Source organism: Mchenga conophoros, linkage group LG13, assembly GCF_057382185.1.
Source record: "Mchenga conophoros isolate Kocher_MC1m ecotype Shallow Benthic linkage group LG13, M_conophoros_male_GT1.1, whole genome shotgun sequence".
NCBI lineage: Eukaryota > Metazoa > Chordata > Actinopteri > Cichliformes > Cichlidae > Mchenga > Mchenga conophoros.
The window spans coordinates 22347673-22370356 of record NC_140538.1 but is presented as its reverse complement, the minus strand read 5'-3'; the positions used below and the strand labels follow the sequence as shown (position 1 = coordinate 22370356).

Genomic DNA, 22684 nt, shown 5'->3' with positions numbered 1-22684 from the left:
TTTATTTTTTATTTTTAACATGTTTTTATAGCTTGACAGAAGTTGTAAGAAATGAAAAGCAAAATACCCACCAAGACTACCAAGTTTTTCCCTACTGAACAGAAATATTTGCAGAAAAACCAACTAACATGGCATGTTATACATGTCAGTCATAGTATAGCCCAAAGGGACTTTAGCATTTGGAATATACTGTGTGAAAAGTAAATCAGAAATAAAGGAACTCTCTGTTGATCAGCTGATCTTTCTCTGTGCTCACATCTGAAAGGGGTCCTTGTTGTGTCGCTGTCAGGGCTAGTAGATTGCCAGGCACAGCCACTGCAATAAAAAACAACATTATGCAGCTAGCGGCCCGAATGAGAAGTGCTGAAAAACCAGCAGCCTTTGTTATATTCCTACACACCTGCTGCATGTTCAGCTCAATCTTGCCCGAGTCATCCCTTTCCAGGGTCTTAAACACTTCTGGTAAAGCAGCAAAGACAAAAATAAATTTCAGACAGCGATAAAACATGTAGAAGTGATGTTGCTGTGTTTAGTGACACTTACTAAAGAGCATTTCCAGTTTAAAGAGACAGCCTACAAAGCTGTCAAAGTGTATGGCATACTGAGCATCAGCGTAACGATTCACAACAGCTCTCAGCACAGCACTGTTGATCTGGAACCCTGGGAAACAAAAACATTTCCATCTTATCTACGGTGACCATATTTTGATTTCCAAAAAAGAGGACACTTGGCCCAGTCATGAAGAACTTTAATGATACTGTTTGCTTAAAGAAAAATTTTAAAAACATATTTAAACGATGCCTTCTGTGTGCTGTTAATGAATGGTGAAATAAAAAATGTCATATAGGCATTTACAAGTCAACAAGTGCAAAAAAATAACTTAAAAACCTCTGGAATTAAATAATGGTACAGAAATAAGGCCTTATCTGTATAAGAAAAATTACCAGTATTGGGTCGGGACAAGGGAAATTTCTTTTGCAGTTCGTCTGAAAAGCTGCACTTGCGCTTTGGCATCTTTTAAACTTTTAAAGAGGCGCGCTCTGTCCCGTCTGTGAGGCAGAACAACCACTCACAAAGCAGCAGCTCGTCGATGACGTCACACATATGGGTCCTCTGTAGGCCCATAGAAAAACCGGGACATTTTCATTAATCTCAAAAATCCACCCGGATGCCCCGGACAGAACTTTAAAAGTGGACATATCCAGGGAACCGTAATCTTATCTCCATATATTTGAGGAAGATCTGATGCTGGGGAAGTACAGTGTTGAAAAGATTTCATATATACGTAAACTCTACAATAGCTTAGGAGTCGTGTTACACAGCCTCAGCCATGCATGTTTAGTTCCTGTGGAACAGTACACCTGAATAGTACATACAAGGCGGCAGTCCCCTAACTGGCTAATATAGTTCTATCACTTCTTTTCCATGTCACACAAATTAAAACACAGATAAACATTAATATGCACACACATGCTTTTGTCTGTTTGTGTAAGTCTCAGTAGTCAAATACAATATAATCCCAGAAAAATCAACTTTTGAAATGTGAATTTCTTGGTTTTTCACAAGCGTATCAGACCTGGCAGTTTCTAATATGTATATCATCCTATAGCCACAATGCCACAAGGAGTGACAGTGTAGTCACACCCTAAAGCATTCTCTTTATGCTCTTTTTGACTGTTGGGACCATTAAATAAGACGAATCCACAAACTTCTGTAAGGTCAGACTTAATGCAGTCAAAAGGTGATGCACCTGTTGGCCACTAAAATGAATCTATGTTCATAAGTGTTAATTATTAATTATTAAACATCATGCCATTGTCAAAAGAAACCCAAGAACAGATGAGAAACAAAGTAATTGACATCTATCAGTCTGGAAAGGGTGTCAAAGCCACTGCTAAGGCTTTGGGACTCCAGTGAACCACAGTGAGAGCCATTATTCACAAATGAAGAAGACTTGGAACAGCGGTGACATTTCCCAGGAGTGACCACGGACTCATCCAGGAGGTCACAAAAGCACCCAGAACAACAAAACTACAGGTGTGACTTGTCTCAGTTAAGGTCAGCCTTCATGATCCAACAATAAGAAAGAGACTGTGCAAAAATAGCATCGATGAGAGAGTACCAAGGAGAAAACCACTGCCGACCAAAAAGAGCACAAAGGCTCGTTTCACTTTTGCCAAAAACATCTTGATGATCCCCGAGACTTTAGGAAAACATTCTGTGGACTGACGGGACAAAAGCGGGACTTTTTGGATGGTTAAAGTTACCTGCTTTACTGGCAGCATCTCTCATCTCATGGGAGCTCATGGTACCAGATTTGTCTGTGTCATGACTCTTGAAGATCTCCTGTATGAGCCAAGAAGCCATGCCTTGCGTTAACATATACACAGATGTGTTCAAGGATAAGCAGCATGGATTTGAAACTATTTAAATCTCACCAAGTATTTTTGGATTTTCTTCCAAATCAACTGGAATTCCATCAGTCCCAACTTCCCACTTTCATCTTTCTGGACAATGTCAAGGTTACTATGAAGCTCACCATCAGTTATTTATGTACTTTAACTTCCAGATTATACGATTACTTAAACCTAAAAAAAATTGCAGTCGACTCCTTAATAGGATACATCCAGCAGACTGACCATAAGGCGACCTGTCTCAAGGCTGAATCCATCAGTTTTAATGTCAGACCCTGCAGGAAAATGACAACATATTTCTCACTCCAACTATTAATTCATTAAAAAAAAAGAGTGCTTTAAACTTTTGTTGTACTCACGCTGAGAAACTGCATTGTTTAAAATTTTGATCAGTTCAAAGGCGGACACCTCCGTGTTCTGTTTGAAAAGTGGCAGTCATTAACTTCAGAGCCAAATAACAGTAATAAAAGGTTCTTATGTCCCTCAACATACATTTCCAGCCAGCTGCTTGAAGAGTTGCTTCAATTGAGGATCTACATCCTTTTCAGATACCTTGTCCTGTGAGAGAAAAACAGAGAAGATAAAAACAACGAACTGATCAATTTGGACCATGAATGTTAAGCATTTAAGTTTCAGGATGGCATATATGCTTCAGTTTCAGATGTAACGAAGAAAGAAAAGTAAGTCTCAAAAAAGCAGTTTTATTTTATGCACGAACAGCTGTCAGGTGTCACATTATTACCTCCTTTATCTTAGCATCAATTTTCTGCTCCAGTCGTCTGAGGAAAGAGAAACACACCTTTAGCACAGTCTTTCTGATTAAAAAGCTTACTTTTTTAGCTTTAGCTTTGCTTTTCAACTTCAGTGGCAGTAGAAAGTAAAGTGCTGAAATCTGAGGAATTATTCTGCTTGTCACATTACAGATACCTGGTTGCAGCCTCTTTTTCTGTGAACACCCTGAGAATGAAGCTGCCGTTCTTGTGGGGATGGAAGGTTGAGGGAATTATGGCATATTCTCCCGGTGGGAGATTGAATCGGCCACACACTTCCCGTGTGTTGATGAAATTGGGGCTCATGGCTACATGTTTCTGACGCAGCAGGACGTCAGGCCCAAGGCGGACATTTTTGCAACCTTTGTACTGAACAGATACAGAAAGTCAGGCTCCTCTCAATGCAATCAGTCGAGCTATGTTTGTGATTCTTGTGATTTCCACTTTCTTTTTCAAATTTCAGCTTAAAAGAGAAGGAAAGAGTTAAAGGAAAGTAGACATACAAACCTCATCTGGAACCTGCAAGAAAGGAAACAAATATATCTTAGAAAATTTGTCAGCTGTCAAAAAAAGTATGTGATTTTATGAGCAATATGAAATGAAGCTAAGGTACCTTATAAATGGCAAAACCGATTGTCTCGAGGTTGGGGTCAACTTTCATCAGCCGTCGTCCATCCTTTTGCATCAACCCCACCAGAAAGGTGCATCCGTGCTTCCCATCCAAAGGATTATCATCCACATCCTCTAGACGCAACAGGAACTGAGGATTGGATGGGAATGTGGCTGGACAGCAAGTCAAAATAATAATAATTTTTATAATCTGGACCATGAAAGGAGTTCTTATTCAGACATACAAGGTTTTTGATTTCATTCTAACCTGTGTGATTCCGGCAGCCGCCAGCAGTGGAGCCGACCCTCCACATCCCTTCAAACTGGCAGTAGTTCCAGTGACCCACATCATCACTAGTGAGTGTATCTGGGGTCAAATTACAGATCTCCAGCTTGGAGAAATTCCTGATGAAGTCTGAGTAGGACATCCTGAGAAGAACAATTTCTCCTTAAGATAATATTCGGATCATTTTTTAAAGCATGTGTCTTAATGTTAAAGGTACTTTTTGTCCAAAACCTCTGCACGATTTAAGGAAACCACAAGGTGGCAGCATTTTATCGGAAAGTAGTTGACCAGCTTGAACAGGATTACAGTTTTAAAATATTTTTCTTTCTATGTTGTTGTTCAAAGTGGTATTACATACAGTCCAGCTTTAACTCAACTTGAGATGATGTCTTTTGCAACATAATACCTGGATGGTTTGTCATTCTTTTGATCGTTTTGGCTTGTTTTAGAAACTTTTACACGATTCTTCAATGAAGGCTTTTTTAAAGCAGTTTTGATCATAAAGAGCTTTTTGATATTATTCTATTATCATAAAATTGTAATTTTCAGTCAGTATAATGTAGAAGCATGTAGAATTACCAGAACTCTCCATCTTCAGCCACATTGTTTAACTTCAACTTCTCATCTTCAGTGACATGGCTCCATTCACTGGATCTAATTTTGATATTAGGAAGAATCCTAGTATTAATAAATAGTAGCTAATGATCCATCCATCCATCCAACCAAGCATCCATCCATGCCACTTATCCAGCTCTAACTTATTCCTGGTGCACAGAGGTGTTCCCAGGCCAACTGAGAGATATAATATCTCAAGGTTGCCTTGTGTCTGCCAGAAACATCTCACCTAAGAAGCATCTAGGTGGGATCCAAATCACATGTCCCGAACCACCGCCACTGACTTCCATCAATGTAGAGAACCAGTGGCTATATTCTGAGCTCCTCACACAACCTTTATATGTACAAAATATAAATATTCACCCATCACTCCAAGGGCCTGTCCATTCCACCTCACCCCACGGGTTCCTGATGCGAACCAACTGCACTTGTTGCCCTTTAAAATTAGCCTTGACGAATAAAGCACATTTAATAGGAATCCAATGTAGTGCACGCTTTTTTTTTTGTTTTCTTTTTTAATTTGAATACCAGTTCACAGTCTATATAATCCGCGTACCTCCTCTGCACCGGTGAGAGAGTATGCATGTCCTTTTACAAGCTTTAGAGATGTAACTGCCTCTGACTCATAGGCACTGGTGATCTGAAAACAGCGAAATTTAAATCCAGTGTGATAATGTCTATCAGACTGATGTCATGCTTATGTGCAAACTGTAATGCAAATCATGATGCAAATAAGACTTACATCAATAGAGCAACCCATCAGTGAACCCAGGCTCAGGGCCCTCTGAATAATGTGAAAGAGATTTGCTGGAGCCTCTTTTAGGTTGTATGTTTCTGCAATTCCTCCGGTGAAATCCTCAAAACCCTCAATAGTGTTTCCTCCTGTCAAAGCCTCGTAGCTGCCATACACCCTGTCAGGCACAAAGGAATATGGGTAGTGTAAATGTATATGTGTACACATACACACCATTATGATGAAGCAAAAAAATATATGAAGAGCTATCCATACTTAGCGTAGGCCTTCTCCAGCAGTGCGCTCCAAAACTCTGAGCCCTCCGCTGAGTGAACAAACAGCAGCTTTCCATCTTTGGTGGGCAAACGATCATCAACCACCACATCCACCCACTCACCAAACTGCCAGAACTGATAGAAAACATTGATAAGTGTGAGTGCTTTTTTATTAATGAACAAGATTTTGAGATCAAGTTTGTTGAACTGTTAACTTAGCACTGTTACCCGAGCTTCTGGTCGGTTCTTAGTGACAGGTTATACATGATCTGGTGAACGGACAGGTTCTTAAAACACTTTCCTAGTCTGTTTGCACACCCAAAGCACCCTAAACCTCTGAAAACATTAAATACACACTCGTCTTGTAAAAGTGCAAGGAGACTTTTTTTCTCGGGGGTGATTATTCTATCATCTAACTAGGCAGATAATAAGTAACTTCTCTAAATGCTTTCTCATACATTTTTACTGTATATGTGTGTATGTGTGTGTGTGTGTGGGGGGGGTGTTAGCAAGCGCATCACCTGGACATGCCCTCAGGTTGTCAACACTGTCAACATTGTGACACGTAGTAAGCGCTGGGGCCTGTTAAAACTTATCCAAACACTAGTGCTGTGTGATATTGCAAAATTTGGTGCCGATCTGATAGCAAGTAAATACGGAGCCAGTATTTTTGATACTTTCAAATTAAAAAGGGAACTGTAGTGGTGATCTGCGTGCTGAGAGTTATGAGATGAATCATCATTAGTTTTCAAATTCTGAAGACATTTTAAGGACCACTAAATCTTTGTGATTTATACTAGTTAATTTTACAAATAGTAATCCACAAAACACAAACAATTTTTTTAGACACTGAATGTAAATGTGCTTGTTTCACAAGGTCTTTGGCTCAACCTCTGTTGTTTAAATAGGCTATAAATAACATATACAGTCAGCACAAAAAGGTTCAGACATGTTTAATAGTGTATGTCTAAGGTATATTTTTTTCATAGCCAAAAGTAAATCATAATTTATTTGACACCATACAGTTGGCTATAAACTGAACTAAGAGGATATAAACAGTATTGATCCTAGTATCAATCTGATACCAATACCAGCATTTGTATCGATGCAGTCACATCTGGACTGATCTTCCCTTCAGTAGTTGGCAGAGGTGGGAATAAGCACTTTGGTCAAAAAAGTTAACTGAAGTGCTTTGAATGACAGTACAAATCTGTTTGAACTGCCACAAGGTACCGCAGAGTGTAATCTAATTAGTATTATATGTATGTCACTTCTTACCAAAAGTGTAATTTTATTTAGAATTTATTAACAAAACCAGATAAGAAAATTAGCAAGTGGAGCAAAAGTTTCCTGACCTGAAAGTGAAATATCCCAGCATAACCTTCAGTAAAGCTTTGGTCAGGAGGCACCACACGAGCCAGAATGTCCTGGTTCAAAGTCAGAGAAGCTATGGCAGCTAAGAGCCAGCAGTCACCTGCACGGTAAGGACAGATATATGACTACATGCCCTGAGGTCATGGGCAGCATGTACTGGTCTCAACAGCGTAGCAGCTTTGCAACCAACAAACAACCATTGCAGAATATGTGGGTGCTACTCACAAATGTCTAAAAAACACAGCTCACCTCATTATTGAGCTGTCATCACTCACCCAGAGTTCCCTGCCGAATGTCCGTCCTTGTAGCGCCGTCATCAATGAACTGAGGGTTGGAACAAAGCTCCTGCAATGAAAGCAAAACATCCTTCAGTAATGGGAAGTACAGTATAATTAGATTAATGAATAAAATAATGAAAATCTTGTAAATATGATATGTTTGTGTTAAAAATGATTGTTTGCTTTGTTGGCCTCTTACCGTTGGCCTCTTCCAAACGATGCCCTTAGTCTTTGATGAGTATGGTCCCAGCTGGTTGTAGCCCAGTGATTTAGGCTCAGGAGGAAAGCGATCGTCCTGAAACAGGTGGCCGGTCTCCAGACACTGCTGCCGCAGAGCCTCATAATCTTGCTTGTAGAATTTCACTGCCTGTGCGTTGGTGCCAATGCCCAATTCCCTGTCTTGCTGACGGGCCAGTCGACTTGCTGTAGATGTCATCGTCACAAGAATCCGGTCGCAGTAAATGTCCTTCTTTGTCCTTTCTTTCAGGCTTCACTGATGAACAAATCTTTCGCCAGGTGAACACAATCCGAAGTACCTTTGTGTCAGCCTTCTTTATAGCTCTCTCAGGTTCTTGGAACACGGGGTCAGGTGACAAATAGGGTGGGGCTGCTAGGACAGGTGAGGCAAACAGCAGCCAACAGCAGCTCTAAGCAAATCTGCACTAATATGGCAGTGACCACAACTGAAAGACAAATACGGACTACACCCAAGGGACATTCTTATCCTACATTTTAATCTCATCTGTATGTATGGTGGAGATAGGTATGCCTCCCACTTTAAATTTGGACTTTTACACATTCTGTAATAATCTATAGAAGTACCATAACCCAAAAAATAGAGATGTTTTCTCTCCAAGCGTGATTACATGTGGTAACTATAGTTAAGAGTTGTGAAAGGGACTCTTAAAAACATATAGAATGAAGCAACCATCAAACTGAGCTTGAAAACAACTGGGATCTAAATGACACTGCAACACTAAGCCTGGTTGATGCACAGATCCAATTGCGTGTAAACATATACTCTTATTCATCACATCCTCCATGCAGAGCACAGCAAAGTTAAGCTTTAGTCAAACACTTCCTGAAGTCAGTTTGATCAGGAGTTACACTGACTGCAAGCTGTTGGCACGAGTTGTTGTTGTTGTTGTTTTTTTCTCTTTTAACAGAACACGATTCATGTGCGAAAGGCAGGAAAACAGACACCTGAATACATACGACTTCTTTTAAGAGACGATTTCCATCTTAAATCTTATCCAACACTGGAGCAAAAGCAGCTCATGAACGTTGCATCATAAACCCCTAACCGCTGTGTTTACACTGTCTTGTTTATAAACATAACATGGAAAATGAGCGTCAAAAACAAGCATAGCCTTCAGACATAATAATTCATTATTATTTACCACAGGGTGGGACTGCACTGAGCTCCCTGTTGCAGCTACTTTGAACCAAAAGTTTTGCATGAGAGACAAAAACAGGAAGAAGGCACAATACAGATTTCCAGGGGCGGACTCAAAAACAGGACATTAATCACATGATGTCTGTTACCTTTGACAAACAGACTTCACCTGCTGTCTTTGTGTCAGCAAAATGTAATGTTGATCTTACTGCAACATTGCTTTACCAGAACACAACAAACCAACACTCTTACAGCTAAATAAATCGAATCCATCTATAAGTACAACAGTTCTTGTGTGTTTATGACATGTTGTTTTAGTTCTCTGCAAAGGCCTCGGCCGATTCACAGACTTGAACTGCAATATTAGCTTTTTTGGCCACTTGGAGGCACTGTGATAGTCGCGTATTTTTAACTTCCGTTAAAAACAGGCCAGTTCAAATACCTGAACCTGAACAAAGGATGAGATCATATTTACACCAGCTATATTTGTACCTTAATCTTTGTAGTCATTTATAACACTTTATCTCCCTGGTAATAATTATTTGGTGTTATCAAGCTTATGATTAACCTTTATAGCGATGATATTAAACTCTCACAAATGTAGTTTTGCTTTCGGTCCTATAAACACCTTTTGAATATAAACACGAGAACTGAAGACAGAATCATTTATGATTGCATTTACACATTGTTTGTATTTCGGTGTTTCTTTAGCTCGCACTTAAAGAGTGCGGTTCAGCTATTATTGGGTATTTAATATTTGGTTACTATTTGGTTAATATTTGGTTACCTTTTTCAGAAAAGCATGATTGTTAGTGTTTTATTCATCTACTCTTAACCCAAGATAAGCACTGATGTAATGATCAAAATAAACTCTTCATTGTTAGAAAGACAACCTGAAGTCAGTGCAGGGCAGAGGGTTATGTACTGTAAGCATATGAGACAATGTGCCCTAAAAAATGACAACTACAGAAACTGACTAAAGAGACTTGAGAGCTCTGACTTGACTGCAGTTCATTTATCATGCTTCTCCTGCGCTGGCACTGCGTTTAGGATAATTGCCATACGAAGTCACTGTTAATCAGATGCTTTCCAGATGGTATTCCATGGTGGATCAAAATCTGATGGCACTTTTTGTGTTCATAATCTCCAACATTACTAGCAGAAAAATATCCGAAAACAATGACAGAGCCGCAGATGGCTGCAGAGGCTCTCTGTTGCAACCTCTCCTGAACCTTGTCTGTACATGTCAATCAAAAGTTGAACCAGAAACTCCAAATTTTGGATTCATCACTCCATTCTTAATGGTTTTTAGTCCGGTTCTTGTGTAATTTGTCATATCTCAGCCTCTGTCTCCGTTTCCTTTCTTTTTTCTTGACAGGAAAAACTTAATTTTCTGATAAAACTTCAACTGAAGGGCCAGATGAATCCTGCCTCAGGTCTTTGATTAACCTTTTCCTATTTCTTAAAGAGATGACTTTCAGATACTGTTCTTCTCCCAAGGATAGTTTTTAGGCCTGCCACTTCTACTTTTGCCCTCAGGTTGTCAGGACCCACCTCACACTGTGCCAATATACCAGGTTTTAGGCTAATAGCTCAAAATAGTCAGGTACAATAATCAAGAAGATTTCTATTTAGGCCTAAATTTGACGGTGTTATACAGTATTACAGAATAATGTTGCAGTCAGTTGTAATTTCAGCCTTTCATATTTTCATAGCGTGATATTGACCAATGTAAGTGTTTTGTTCATGGTTAACTGCCATCTTTAGCGCCTCCAGCGGCAGTGTGTGGTGGGTGTGAGCGGTGGCCCCTCCTCCTGTAGGGGCGTGGGCGGTGCAGCAGTGTGGACGGTGCAGAGGGGTTGGACCTTGGCCTGGACCTGCGATCCAACGGAACCAGTGTCTCCACCAGATTTATACAGTTTACTACTGTATCCAGTTCATTTGCAAGGAGCTGGAAATTAGCGTGAAAGCGGCGGTGAGTGTCGTTTTGTGCGTTTTATTTCTTTGTTATTTGGAGAGCTTGAAGTTAACGGTGCCTTGTGAAGTGCAGGCCACAGTGCGGTTTGTTTGATTTGATATAATGCATGCTTTATCTCTCGCAAGAGTCAAGACAAATAACAGCCGTCTAATTCTGAGATCACAGATTTAATTCAGCTGCGTTATCCAGGGTTAAATGAGAGTGTGAATGTGCTCTGCTGTTACCAGAAATCTTTAAAGCGGGTGCGCGTAAAGACAGGCCTGCAGCACACTTCTGAACAGGTGCTCTAAACCATTTGTGTAATGACATAATGTCACTTTTAAGTCTGGGGCCTGTGAAATCACAAATGAACTGAAGGAGCAAACGTGCATTACTCAGACACTAATACTGCTCCTCTGTTTTTTGTTTTTATTTTTTTATTGACAGACTGTTGTTTTTTGTTAGGGTGCTGCTGAAGTCCTATTGATTACTTTATTTGGAGGAAATAAAAAGATCCTTGTGATCAGCAGTCTTTGAAAGAGCAGAGAGGAATTCCCGCAGCTCAATGGGGAGTGGGGCCTCAGAGCGGGGGCACGATGGCCCTTTAAACAATGTTCCTGTCTGCGGGTTGTTTTTACCAAAAGCATAGCCTGTTTTTGCACACCAGCTCATTCTCCAACCTAACCATTTTTCTCACGAATGTCCTGGCCCCCTCACCACTGCAGCTCCAGCCCAGTTTACCCTTCCAACTTTCAGCGCCCAGATTATTTACCTAACTTGGCTCATTTGGATTCCTTTTGAGGCAAGTAGAGAGCCAAAGGATCTAGTCAGCACTGATTCATGAGGTACCAAATTCAAGTCTAAGGGAAGTTTACGTCTTTTGAACTCATGATTTCCTTGCATAGGTTTTTTTCTTTTCCTTGAAGATTTGAATATAGCCTGGAAAATAAGACACCCCCTCCCCCCCAATCAGTTTTAAACTCTGCATTTACCTTGTATTGTGTATCTGATTTAAGAAGAAAAAAAAAAGCAGCTTATGTGAATAACCTTTCTCTCTGTTTTTGTCTGATTCCCCCTCTCAGCTTGCAAATACAGACAAGGTATCACATTTCTTCTTTTGCTGCTCTGGGTTCAGGGTGGTGATTCTTATAACACAGTTACCCATAGTCACTATTCTTTGTTAATGCCATCACTTATCATTTGGTTTTCATGATAATACAAAATGAACTTGGAGCTAAACTAAGAATGAAAAAACTGAGTTATGACAGGTTTTACCAGGGAAACTCGCAGGATTTGCTTTCTGTGGGGCCGTAACCTGGAATGAGGAAATACTGAGGTCATAAATCTGGTCACTTTGCACCTCACTACACTCAGAAAAACAATTCTTAAACATTTTGAAAAATTTTGAAAAAATGCATTTTATTAAGTGAAGGAATTGTTATTTTTTTGCATATGAAATGTAAAAAAAAATCTGAAATGCCTATTTTTTTAAGTTGTTTACATTACCTATAAGGGACAATAATAATAATAATAATAAATGACTTGACAGACCTCAGTGTTCTCAGAGCCTACAGCCTTCACTTTTATGCTAGATGCAAGCTAACATCATAATGCTGAATTTCTGCGTCACAAAGGGTTCCCAGCTAGCTGAATGCAGGTTTTGATTGCTGTATTATAACTCTTAGACATGAGTGTGTCACAGATTAGCTTGCTGCTATTTATAGATGACACCGTGCATACCCAACCACCAACTCTGTATTTTTATCTTGCACCAGCATGTATTCAGTTGGAGGGATATCTGCAAGCATATATGCCAACAGGCTCCGGGCGGAAGGGATGGGTTCCAAGGACCAAGCTGTGCACTTTGCGGGCCAGGATTACGAGGCACTGAAGCAGGAATGTCTGGAGTCAGGCTGCCTGTTTGAAGACCCCTATTTCCCTGCCGAGCCTCCATCTCTGGGCTTTAAGGAACTTGCCCCCTATTCCTCTAAAACAAAGGATGTGGAGTGGATGAGGCCCACGGTGAGCTAACCGAGAGGATGCACAGGCACCGTAGTCTGTAGTCTTATATGAGAGTCTGAAATTAAAAAATAACATTTATTTTGCAGACATTTATATAAAGACAATTAAAAGTTTATTGCTTTTGGCCCATCTCATATGATATTTCACAACTTGTGTGCTGTTTTGTCTGTCGCTGGACATGACTGGACCTGCCAGCAAACATATCGATGGCAGTTTCTCATTTCATGTCTGCCAGCTCAGACAGAATAAGACAAGTAGAGACAGGGACTTCTCTGACCACAGCAGCTGTTGGCATGTAACACATTCTCTGACCGCTCCCTCCCCGGGACATTTGTTTACAGTGCAGGAAGTTGGCACATAAATGATATGATGCGTCAAACATTATAGTCATGATAACGAGAAAACACACCCTCTTTTCTAAGGTTTTACATATCAGGACATAAACATTATCTAGTCCTCTCCAGTTCTTGGAATTAAATAAATACATCCTCACATGAACAGCAACACGCAATGCGTTACACAATGTTATTCTTCAGTAAAGATGACGCCGTTACGGAGAAACAGTGTTTGAAAAACTAAGCACTGCCCATGATTCATTAGCTTGTAGTGCCACCTTTAGGAGCAATAACATTTTGCTTTCTTTATGACTTTATTAGTTTCATATCACTGAGGAGGAATTTTGTCCCACTTTCCTTTATGGCAGTGCTTCAGTTCATTGCTGGTATTTGTTTATGCACAGCTTTTTAAGGACCGACCACAGCATTTTAGTCAGGTTGAGGTCTGGACGTTTGCTGCTGTGCTTGGGATCATTGTCCTGTTGCTGGATCGAGTTTGGGCCAGGCATTAACAGTCAGACAGATAGCTTCATGTCCCGCAGCTGCAAAACAAACCCAAATCATCACTCCTCCACCACCGTGCTTGACAGTTGCTACAAAGTGTTTGTGCCGATATGCTGTGTTTGGGTTTGTGCATCAAGACCAAACATCTCCCCTTTGGTCTCATCTGTCCAAAGAATATTGTTTCAAAGTTTTGTGATTTGTTCAAATGCAACTTTGCAATTTTAAGCCATGCTGACACGTCCTTTGTTTTGTTTTTTCGGAGAAGAGACTTTCCTCTGGCCACCCTTCCAAATAAGCCACACTTTTTCAGTCTTTTGCCAATTGTGCTGTTATGAACGTTAACATTTTACATGCTAACTGAGGTCAGTAGAGTTTGTAGCTCTTGGGGTTTTTTGTTTTTGCAGTTTAACTTGCATGATTTGACATTGGGGTGAATTTGGCGAGATTTCCTCTCCTGGGAAGATTGGTGACTGCCTTGAATGTTTGCCACTTGAGAGTAATATTTCTCACTGTTGAATGATGCCCTACATTTCATTTGGAAATGGCCTTCTAACACTTCCCAGATTGACAAACAGCACCTGTATCTTTCTTGCTTAGCATTATCTTTAACACACTTGCTTCAGTGAAGCAGTAAGGGTTTTCCACAGTCAACTTCTGTGTTGTTCTCAGACATGCTAAAGGCTGTATTGTTTTTATTATGTCCCAATACATAAAAACCTCAGAATTTAAAGAGGGTGTGCTTTCTTTATACAATGACTGTAGATTAAAAAATGTTCAAATCTTTGACTGTTTGATTTTTGATTTCCAAAAATATTTCTCAGAACAACTTATTTTCTTTTTTTCTCCATAGGAACTAACACAAGACCCTCAGTTCATCGTTGGTGGTGCAACCAGAACAGACATCTGTCAGGGAGCACTGGGTGAGTCATTAATGCTGAATCTGCCATGAAAACCAGGACGCCACAGATGGATGGAGGTTCCTAAAGCTTTTTTTTTTTTTTTTTTTTTAAATTGCAGGTGACTGCTGGCTCTTAGCAGCCATTGCTTCTCTCACGCTGAATGAGAAGCTTCTTCATCGGGTTGTCCCACACGGTCAGTCCTTCCAAGACGACTATGCAGGAATCTTCCACTTTCAGGTAATTTCACATCATCTTCTACAAACTCTCTTTGCAAGCACTTCATTTGGATGGAGTTCTTGATTATTGCTCTGTGTTGCAGTTCTGGCAGTTTGGCGAATGGGTAGATGTCGTGATTGATGACAGGTTGCCAGTAAAGGATGGGGAGCTAATGTTTGTCCATTCAGCTGAGGGTAATGAATTCTGGAGTGCACTCCTGGAGAAAGCTTATGCTAAGTAGGTGTCTGCCCGCTACATCGCTTAGCATTTAACAGCAAGCCATAATCTGAAGAGCTGTTGTGTACGGCAATCAATGTGAAGTGTGTTCTTGATGTGCTATCAGGCTGAATGGCTCCTATGAGGCTTTGTCTGGAGGGAGCACCACTGAAGGGTTTGAGGACTTCACTGGTGGTGTGTCTGAGATGTATGAGCTCCGCCGAGCTCCAAGAGATCTCTACAGGATAATTGGCAAAGCGCTGGAGAGAGGCTCCCTGCTGGGCTGCTCCATCGATGTAAGTGCTGAACACATTTTATTAAAAGCACCCCTGTTTCTTTCCATGCTAAAAGGCTCATACTGAGATGCACTAATCATGTTTTATATAAATACAGATCACCAGTGCCTTTGACATGGAGGCTGTTACATTCAAGAAGCTTGTGAAAGGCCACGCCTACTCAGTCACTGGGCTGAAGGAGGTCTGTTTGCTGTTGTTTGCTGGATTGGGCATCGTTTTTAGTCTCTGCCTGACCGTGAAAGTTGTGGTTTTAATTTTTCTGTCATTCTGCTGTTATGTAGGTTAATTTCCATGGCAACACCGAACGCCTCATCCGAATACGTAACCCTTGGGGCCAGGTGGAGTGGACTGGTGCATGGAGTGACAAGTGAGTGTGTTCAAATATGAGTAATATTAATAATGATAATAATCTTGATTTCTTAGTTCTTTGTATATTTATTACACTTACATGTTTTGGATCAAACACTTTGTTGTATTAGACAAAGATAATCTGAGAAAATACAAAATCCAGTTTTAAATTATGATTTCATTTATGGAAACTGAAACTTTGTCATTCAAACTTACCTGACCTTGTGTAAAAAGGTAATTGCCCCTTAAACTGTAACTGGTTGTGCTGACCTTGGCAGCAATAATTACAATCAGGCCTTTGGGATAACTGGCAATGAGTCTTTCACATTACCGCGAAGGATTTTGGCCCACTCTACTTTGCATGACTGCTTTAATTCAGGCACGTTGGAGTGTTTTTGAGCATAAACAGCCTGTTTAAGGTCATGCCAAAGCATCTCACTCTGATTCAAAGTCCAGACATTGAATAGGCCACTCCACTTTGTTTTCTGTTAGCCATTCAGAGGTGTTTCAGATTGCTGTCCTGGTGCATAATCCAAGTATGCTTGATTTTTAGAGCATGAACTGATGGCCACACATTCTCAGTTAGAGCAGAATTCATGGTTCTATCATTTACAGCGAGTCTATTTGGTCTCTCGATTCAGCAGGTTTGGCAGCAAACAGGCCGGTGTGTGGCTAATGAAATTGAACTCAGCTTTCCAAAAAAAGTGGATAATCACAATTAATTCACGATTTAACAAGGAGGGCAATTTTTCACAAAGGACCAGGCAGCATTTTTTCTTTTAATGGACGAAATCATGATTTGAAAATGGCATTTTGTTTTAACTTAGTTTGATCTGAAACATGTAAGCATGACAGATATTTAAAAGAAATAACAAATCAGGAAGGGTCAAATACAGTGCACCATCTTCACTAATTGTTCTCGCCTGCTTTTCTTGTCATTTGTAGTTCTCCTGAATGGGATCAGATCGACCCTTCTGAACGAGAAGACTTGCATCTGCAGATGGAAGATGGCGAGTTTTGGTACTAGATGATTTTAAAGAAACAGACAGATATTTTTGCCTGGATGAGAATATTGTGTCTTTGTCTTAACAATAAGCTACAACAAGGCTTTTAGCAAAAACTCAGCATAAACAATCAAAGTTTAAGAGTAAACACTAAACTGACTCTGACCATAGATAGAAAATCTTTGCCTTTAAATCCATTTTGTAAAGATATAAATGTGATTTTATTCCATCCAAAAACAACTTAAAAGCAGTGACTTGCTGCTGGAGTGTTATCTTGTAAAAAAAACCCAGCTGGTTTGTTTGTACAGCTGTAATTACGAGTATAATGTGCTGTTAATTATTTCCTTCTGATCTATTATAGTGCTAGGCTTACTGTTTCCCAGCTTCAGGTTTATCATTAACACACAGATATGAGAGTGCTGCAAATTTGATCATCAAACTCTTATAGTGAGTGAAAAAGCACAGTGTTGAACTAGCTGTTTAAGGAAAGCTACAACTACATCTTCCAGGATGTCCTTCAGTGATTTCATCAGGCAGTTTTCTCGACTAGAGATCTGCAACTTGACTCCAGATGCTCTGAGTGACGACAGCCTGAGCCACTGGAACACCATCAAGTTCTACGGCACGTGGAGGAGAGGGAGCACCGCCGGGGGCTGCAGGAACCATCCCAGTGAGTCCTAACTGTGTATACCCCACAAACATGACTTTTACAATCAAGTGTACACAGTTTCCGCAGGTGAGTGACTGTTGGACCATGAAGCAGGCTAACATAAATGTCCCGTCTGTGCAGACACGTTTTGGATCAACCCTCAGTATAAGATCACGCTGCTGGAGGAGGACGACGACCCAGAGGACGATGAGGTGGCGTGCAGTTTTTTAGTAGCCCTCATGCAGAAAGACCGGCGCAGATATCGACGTCAAGGTCAAGACATGCACACCATTGGCTTTGCTCTGTATGAGGTGCGAACAGAGAAAATCTGTATTGTCCCTTTGCCTTGTTTGTATGTTTAAAAGGATCCTCATGCTCATTCCTTAAACTCTTTCCCCTGTTTTTGCAGATTCCAGAAGAGGTAAGCAGAGCATCACTTTACTACTTTTTAAAAAAAATTCATTACCATTACTCTTAGTGTAATGTGAACCATGTGTGTCTGTGATTACAGTAAATGGAGCTAAAAGCCTGCATATGTATTTGAACCAGTGTTCTGCTTGCTGCTGCCTTTAGTACAGAGGCTGCCAAAATGTCCATTTGAAGAAGAATTTCTTTTTGAGCCATTCCTCCTGTGCTCGCTCGGAAACCTTCATCAACCTCCGGGAGGTGAGCACACGGCTCCGTCTGCCTCCAGGAGAGTACCTCATCGTTCCCTCCACCTTTGAGGCCGGTAAAGAGGCCGACTTTGTCCTAAGGGTGTTCACTGAGAAGCAGTCAGAGACCGAGTATGTTTACGCTTGTATTTTGTTATTTATTTTCACCCATTACAATGTGTGGAAAAGGAGGCCTTGTACCAATAGAGTTTGTCTGTTGCAGAGAGCTGGATGATGAAGTCTCTGCCGATTTGGGAGAGGATGTACGTATACATCAGTTGGAAATTTTAAATTATTACACGTATTGCAAGAATGCTAAGGCTTTTTGATTTTACACCCTGTACCTACCATGGTTTGCTTTCCTACAGGAAGAAATAACTGAAGATGACATTGATGACTCTTTTAAGGCCATGTTTGCTCAACTTGCAGGAGAGGTAGGTTTTGAAAAGATCTCTCTTACTGCTTAGCATCTTTTCACCTACATACTACTTTTATATAATTATCTGATAAAACACCATATGTAGTGGTAATAGTTGCGTTTGCAGTATTCATGATAGGAACAAAGCCAGTAAAGTTGCTCTTAGTTGCAAAGTTTAGTTGTCCTTCATTGTTTTGCAGGACATGGAGATTTCTATTCATGAGCTGAGGACTATTCTAAACAGAGTCGTCGCCCGGCGTGAGTGTTCTCTTTATTTTGGGTGCAATTCACATATTACTAATACATCTCCCATTACTGTATTAGATTCCACTGTAGTGCCCATTCCCTTTAACTGTGTGTCTTTTTTTAGCCAGATGGTTTGAAGAAGGTCTTTTTTTTTTTTTTTTTGTCATTTCAGACAAAGACCTGAAGACCGATGGCTTCAGTATGGAGTCTTGTAGGACCATGGTGAACCTGATGGATGTATCCTCTGGTGTTATCACACCTAAATCTTACAAAACTGACTATTTTAGGCATTAAATTGTGCCTTTAGCATGTGATTTGTTTGGCCCCTTGACAAAATGTTTCCTAGAAAGATGGTAGTGCTCGTTTAGGACTTGTGGAGTTTCAGATCCTCTGGAACAAGATCCGAAAGTGGCTGGTAAGAGCGATTAAAACAGGAACGTTATACTTAGATTGTCTGTATTTCTATTTATGTTACCGTCTCCTTCTCTCAGGTCGTTTTCAGACAATTCGACCTCGACAAGTCAGGGGCCATGAGCTCATATGAGATGCGAATTGCTGTGGAAGCAGCAGGTATAATTTTTCATATCAAAGCATCATATTGACACAGCTACACACTGGCTTGCCTGCTTGTTAAACCAAGTATAGGTTAACAGCCAATCACATGGCGTCTCTGAGGTTTACAGAGAATGGTCAGAAACAGAAAAAAATATCCAGTGAGCAGAAGTTCTTTGACCAAAATCTCTGATGAATTGTTTCAAGCATTTTGACTCTGTGCTATTAAGAACTAAAGCAACTCTGAAGGCAAAAGCAGATCCAACCTGGCAGTAGCAAGGCATACCTAATTATGCTATAAAGTAGTCTGCAGAGGGATGTAACACTGACCACTAAGTGAATACTAACCCGTTTTAAACTCTATGTAGGTTTCAAGCTGAATAATCGACTCCACCAGATTCTGGTGGCCCGGTATGCAGAGAATGAGATGATTGACTTTGACAGCTTCATATGCTGCTTGGTTAAGCTTGAAGCCATGTTTAGTAAGTAATGTTGACAGACACATTAGAAATAAAAGCAGCATAGTGGCACCATATTTCATTATTAATGCAGTGGCAATAAATGATGAAAACTTTGAATTAATAGGGTCTTTCCGAAAATTTGACGAGGCAGGATCAGGAGAGGCAGAGATGACCCTGACAGAGGTGAGTGCTGTTTTAAAAAGAAAATGTATCCAGTATCCTTTTGTCAAACTTTTCTGTTTGTCTAACTTTGTTACCTTGCTAGTGGCTTTATCTGACCATGTGTGGTTGAAGAGAACCTTCTGTTAAGGTGTATCGAGTAAGGGCACAGTGCCTGCAGACTGCCGTGAAGCTGGAGCTATGAAGACCCTTTCGCCCTAGAAACCTTCAGATCCTTTTACACATCCCACCTCAGCTTAAATAAAAGTTGCAAAATAGCTGTGTAACAGAAAACCAAAGTCCAGCAAAGCCAACGTGGTGCATCCTGGACATATTTTAGGATCTATGCAAAGCTACAGCATGTAGCTGTCACCATATGATATAAATGTGTCATCTTTATTTACAGAGCATGGCCATGTGCATGTAGAAAATCACTAGCTGCAATGTTTACTGCGAGTTGGTTTTACATGTTTTAATTTTGATGTCACTCTCTGCTGACAATTTCACTCTTTGAAGTCTGTCTGAGAATCTGTTTCTGTGCTATTTCTAAAAGTGCTTTAGTTTCTCAGTAATTGTGCATTCATTTGTTTAAATCTTGTTTTAGTTTTAGTGTTGAGTCAGCAGTTTCACTCTTACACCTGTAGGTGTCACTACGGAGCCAATCTGATGTCAGTGACAAACTTGAAACATTTAATATGTACTGAGTTGAACCTGTTTAACATGACGTTGATGAATTGAAGCCACTCACCTCTTAGGTTTTTTGTTTTTTTTTACTAAATTGCACTTGCATTATAGTTGAAGCTGCTTGAGAAGTTGCCTCACATTAATAATGTATCCGTTCACTTTTAGTGACCTTTACAGGAATCACATGATACTGATGATTGCCTTATACACACAGAAAAAAAAAAATCATGGTACGAACAACCAGTAAAATGTGCCAGTCATGTGTTACGAATGTATTTCGTGCCGTCAATAAATATTCAAAGGCTCATGATATTTTTCCATTGTTTCCACAACACAAGTTTGCCCCACATTCTCTTTGGCTACTGGACAAGAAGTGTCTATGCTTTAAAGGTAAAGCCTGTATTTATTGTAAGCTTTGGGATGCTTCTGTAAAAAAGACATGTTTATAAAGATTTGACCTAATTGCAGTACCAAGTTAAAAACCAAAAACAATTGCAATAACATCTGTTCGTTTAAAGTTTATTGAAGACAACTTGAGCACAAAATGTTCACATATTTGACACAGTTAGACAAATGAATTAGCAATTGCCAATACTTTAGAGTAATCTCCCTCTAGTTTACGTAGATGTGTGGGTACAGGGACTTTAATCCTTGTTCCTGTGGGGTTCCCATTGTCCTCAATGAGTACAACATTGTTAGAATCAAAGCGTGGAGCCATCCGCTCTCCAGGCATTTTGTGTCCAACGATAAGCGCCTTCTTCTTTTGTCCTTTAATGGCAAGTAACACTCTGTCACCAACTTTTCCTACGCCGTTCTTGGTGTAGACATGGATCACTCTCGGAGGACGGTGATATGGAGTATTTCCAAGAGAACTGTTGTCCACTACACGTACTCTTGTCATTTTTTGAATGGCTGCAGCAACAGCAGATACACTGACAAGACAAAGAGTATATTAGTCCTGTCCAACTTAAGGAGTTAAGTTCATTACTCATTACCAAGCATCACTGACCATGACAGTCACTTAGATCTCTCAGTCAGCAGGTATGCAAGTAATCCACTTTTCTACTAAAATATAAAGCTAAATATCATGTGATATTGTAAATTGAACAAGTTGCCTCTTATACTGCTCCATAAGCACTTAATAAAGAAATGATTCAGGGCTGGCTCATGGGGGTAATTTAGGACACAAACTGCACCGGATAACTGAATTAGAAAATTCAATTGTATAATAGGACATTGAGGCTGAGGGGCACGCCACTGCTGTAAAATGAAAGTGTTCAGCCTGTCCTATGAGACCAGCTCTTGCATATATTTCAGGAAAACTGTTTACATGTGACTTTAGAAGAATAGGGAAAAATACTCACACATGGAAGGACCTTCCCTTCAAATAATAAAAAACAAAAAACAAACAAACCTCACATCCTTTTTTCCCGCATGTCTGAAAATAATCAGCTCATAAAACCCAGCACTACAGCTTGACTACTAATGACTTTGGACATTCACTATTCAAAAGTTTATTCGGGTTTCCATCCACGTCTTAAACTTAGATTTACAGTAAATGCAGTTTAAATATATAAGAGTTTAAAAACAGCACTGCGGTGTCACATACGCACATTACGCAATATATTTAAAGCTGCAATAAAAATGCTACGTTTTCTGGTCAACTGGATTATTTTTGCTGAATTGGTTTCTTTAGATGGTCTAACAATGGACACAATACAACATTTCTAAGAATTTTACCTGAAATTCCTCTGACAATTTAGGGACGCCGTCTCCATGAGTAGCCCAGAAAGGGATCTTGAGAGCCAGGGAAGAGCCATAATTACAGCAAATACTATGTCCGCTGAAAAGAGAAATAGTGTGTAGTTAGCAGCTAGTAAGCTAAAGGCATTAGCTAACAATCACATGGAAGCCAGACTAAAGCTTATAACAGAGCCGAACACTTCTTGCTTTATAGTCTTTGCAACAAATACTATATCACATATAATAATTATAGAAAGAAGCTTTAAGTTTAAAACAAATGTCTCGCTAATCGTTACCTATATTTTAATTACGCCCCATGCCAATGTCAAAAGTATGGCGTCATCAGCAGGCGACCACCAACCGACCTAGCAGATATATGCGTTATCATGTTGTTGTTAAATAATTCTTATTGCACTTAAGAAAATATGTTTTTATTTATTTAGTTTTATACGTATTACTGCGAACCATTTCATTTCCGTACAGACAGTCCTCACAAAAAGGAAAAGGTTAAACACAAAAACGGAGCTTGTTTGTCATTTGATTTACGTCATAGAGAGGCGCCAGCGGAATTG

General features: G+C 40.0%; 3 protein-coding genes across 4 annotated transcripts; 1 reads left to right on the top strand and 2 right to left on the bottom strand.

Moving 5' to 3' along the window:
* Positions 1–8788, bottom strand: LOC146561281 (calpain-2 catalytic subunit-like). Its single transcript, XM_085297244.1, has 21 exons — positions 7554–8788; positions 7352–7421; positions 7058–7176; positions 5704–5837; positions 5437–5605; positions 5251–5334; positions 5058–5143; positions 4659–4733; positions 4062–4222; positions 3798–3967; positions 3692–3703; positions 3342–3553; positions 3157–3193; positions 2907–2972; positions 2774–2831; positions 2625–2689; positions 2439–2507; positions 2268–2346; positions 544–660; positions 401–459; positions 1–315 (listed from the first exon to the last, which is right to left on the bottom strand). The coding sequence occupies exons 1-21, from the start codon at positions 7788–7790 to the stop codon at positions 292–294; spliced, it is 2103 nt and encodes a 700-aa protein (XP_085153370.1). The 5' UTR covers positions 7791–8788; the 3' UTR covers positions 1–291.
* Positions 8789–10568: 1780 nt separating this feature from the next.
* Positions 10569–20674, top strand: capn1a (calpain 1, (mu/I) large subunit a). Of its 2 annotated transcripts, XM_085297242.1 has the most exons (23): positions 10569–10725; positions 11790–11807; positions 12483–12729; positions 14419–14488; positions 14586–14704; positions 14787–14920; positions 15027–15195; positions 15293–15376; positions 15477–15562; positions 16489–16563; positions 17057–17217; positions 17338–17507; positions 17606–17617; positions 17770–17981; positions 18073–18112; positions 18218–18283; positions 18468–18525; positions 18686–18750; positions 18860–18928; positions 19005–19083; positions 19434–19547; positions 19651–19709; positions 19792–20674. In XM_085297242.1, the coding sequence occupies exons 3-23, from the start codon at positions 12484–12486 to the stop codon at positions 19816–19818; spliced, it is 2115 nt and encodes a 704-aa protein (XP_085153368.1). In that variant the 5' UTR covers positions 10569–10725; positions 11790–11807; position 12483; the 3' UTR covers positions 19819–20674. The 2 variants fall into 2 exon arrangements, with proteins under 2 accessions (XP_085153368.1, XP_085153367.1); XM_085297241.1 differs by having other exon boundaries at positions 19651–20674.
* A 200-nt stretch (positions 20675–20874) lies between these two features.
* On the bottom strand, positions 20875–22529 carry mrpl14 (mitochondrial ribosomal protein L14). Its single transcript, XM_085297243.1, has 3 exons — positions 22409–22529; positions 22110–22212; positions 20875–21301 (listed from the first exon to the last, which is right to left on the bottom strand). The coding sequence occupies exons 2-3, from the start codon at positions 22187–22189 to the stop codon at positions 20935–20937; spliced, it is 447 nt and encodes a 148-aa protein (XP_085153369.1). The 5' UTR covers positions 22190–22212; positions 22409–22529; the 3' UTR covers positions 20875–20934.
* Between the last annotated feature and the right edge of the window lie 155 nt (positions 22530–22684).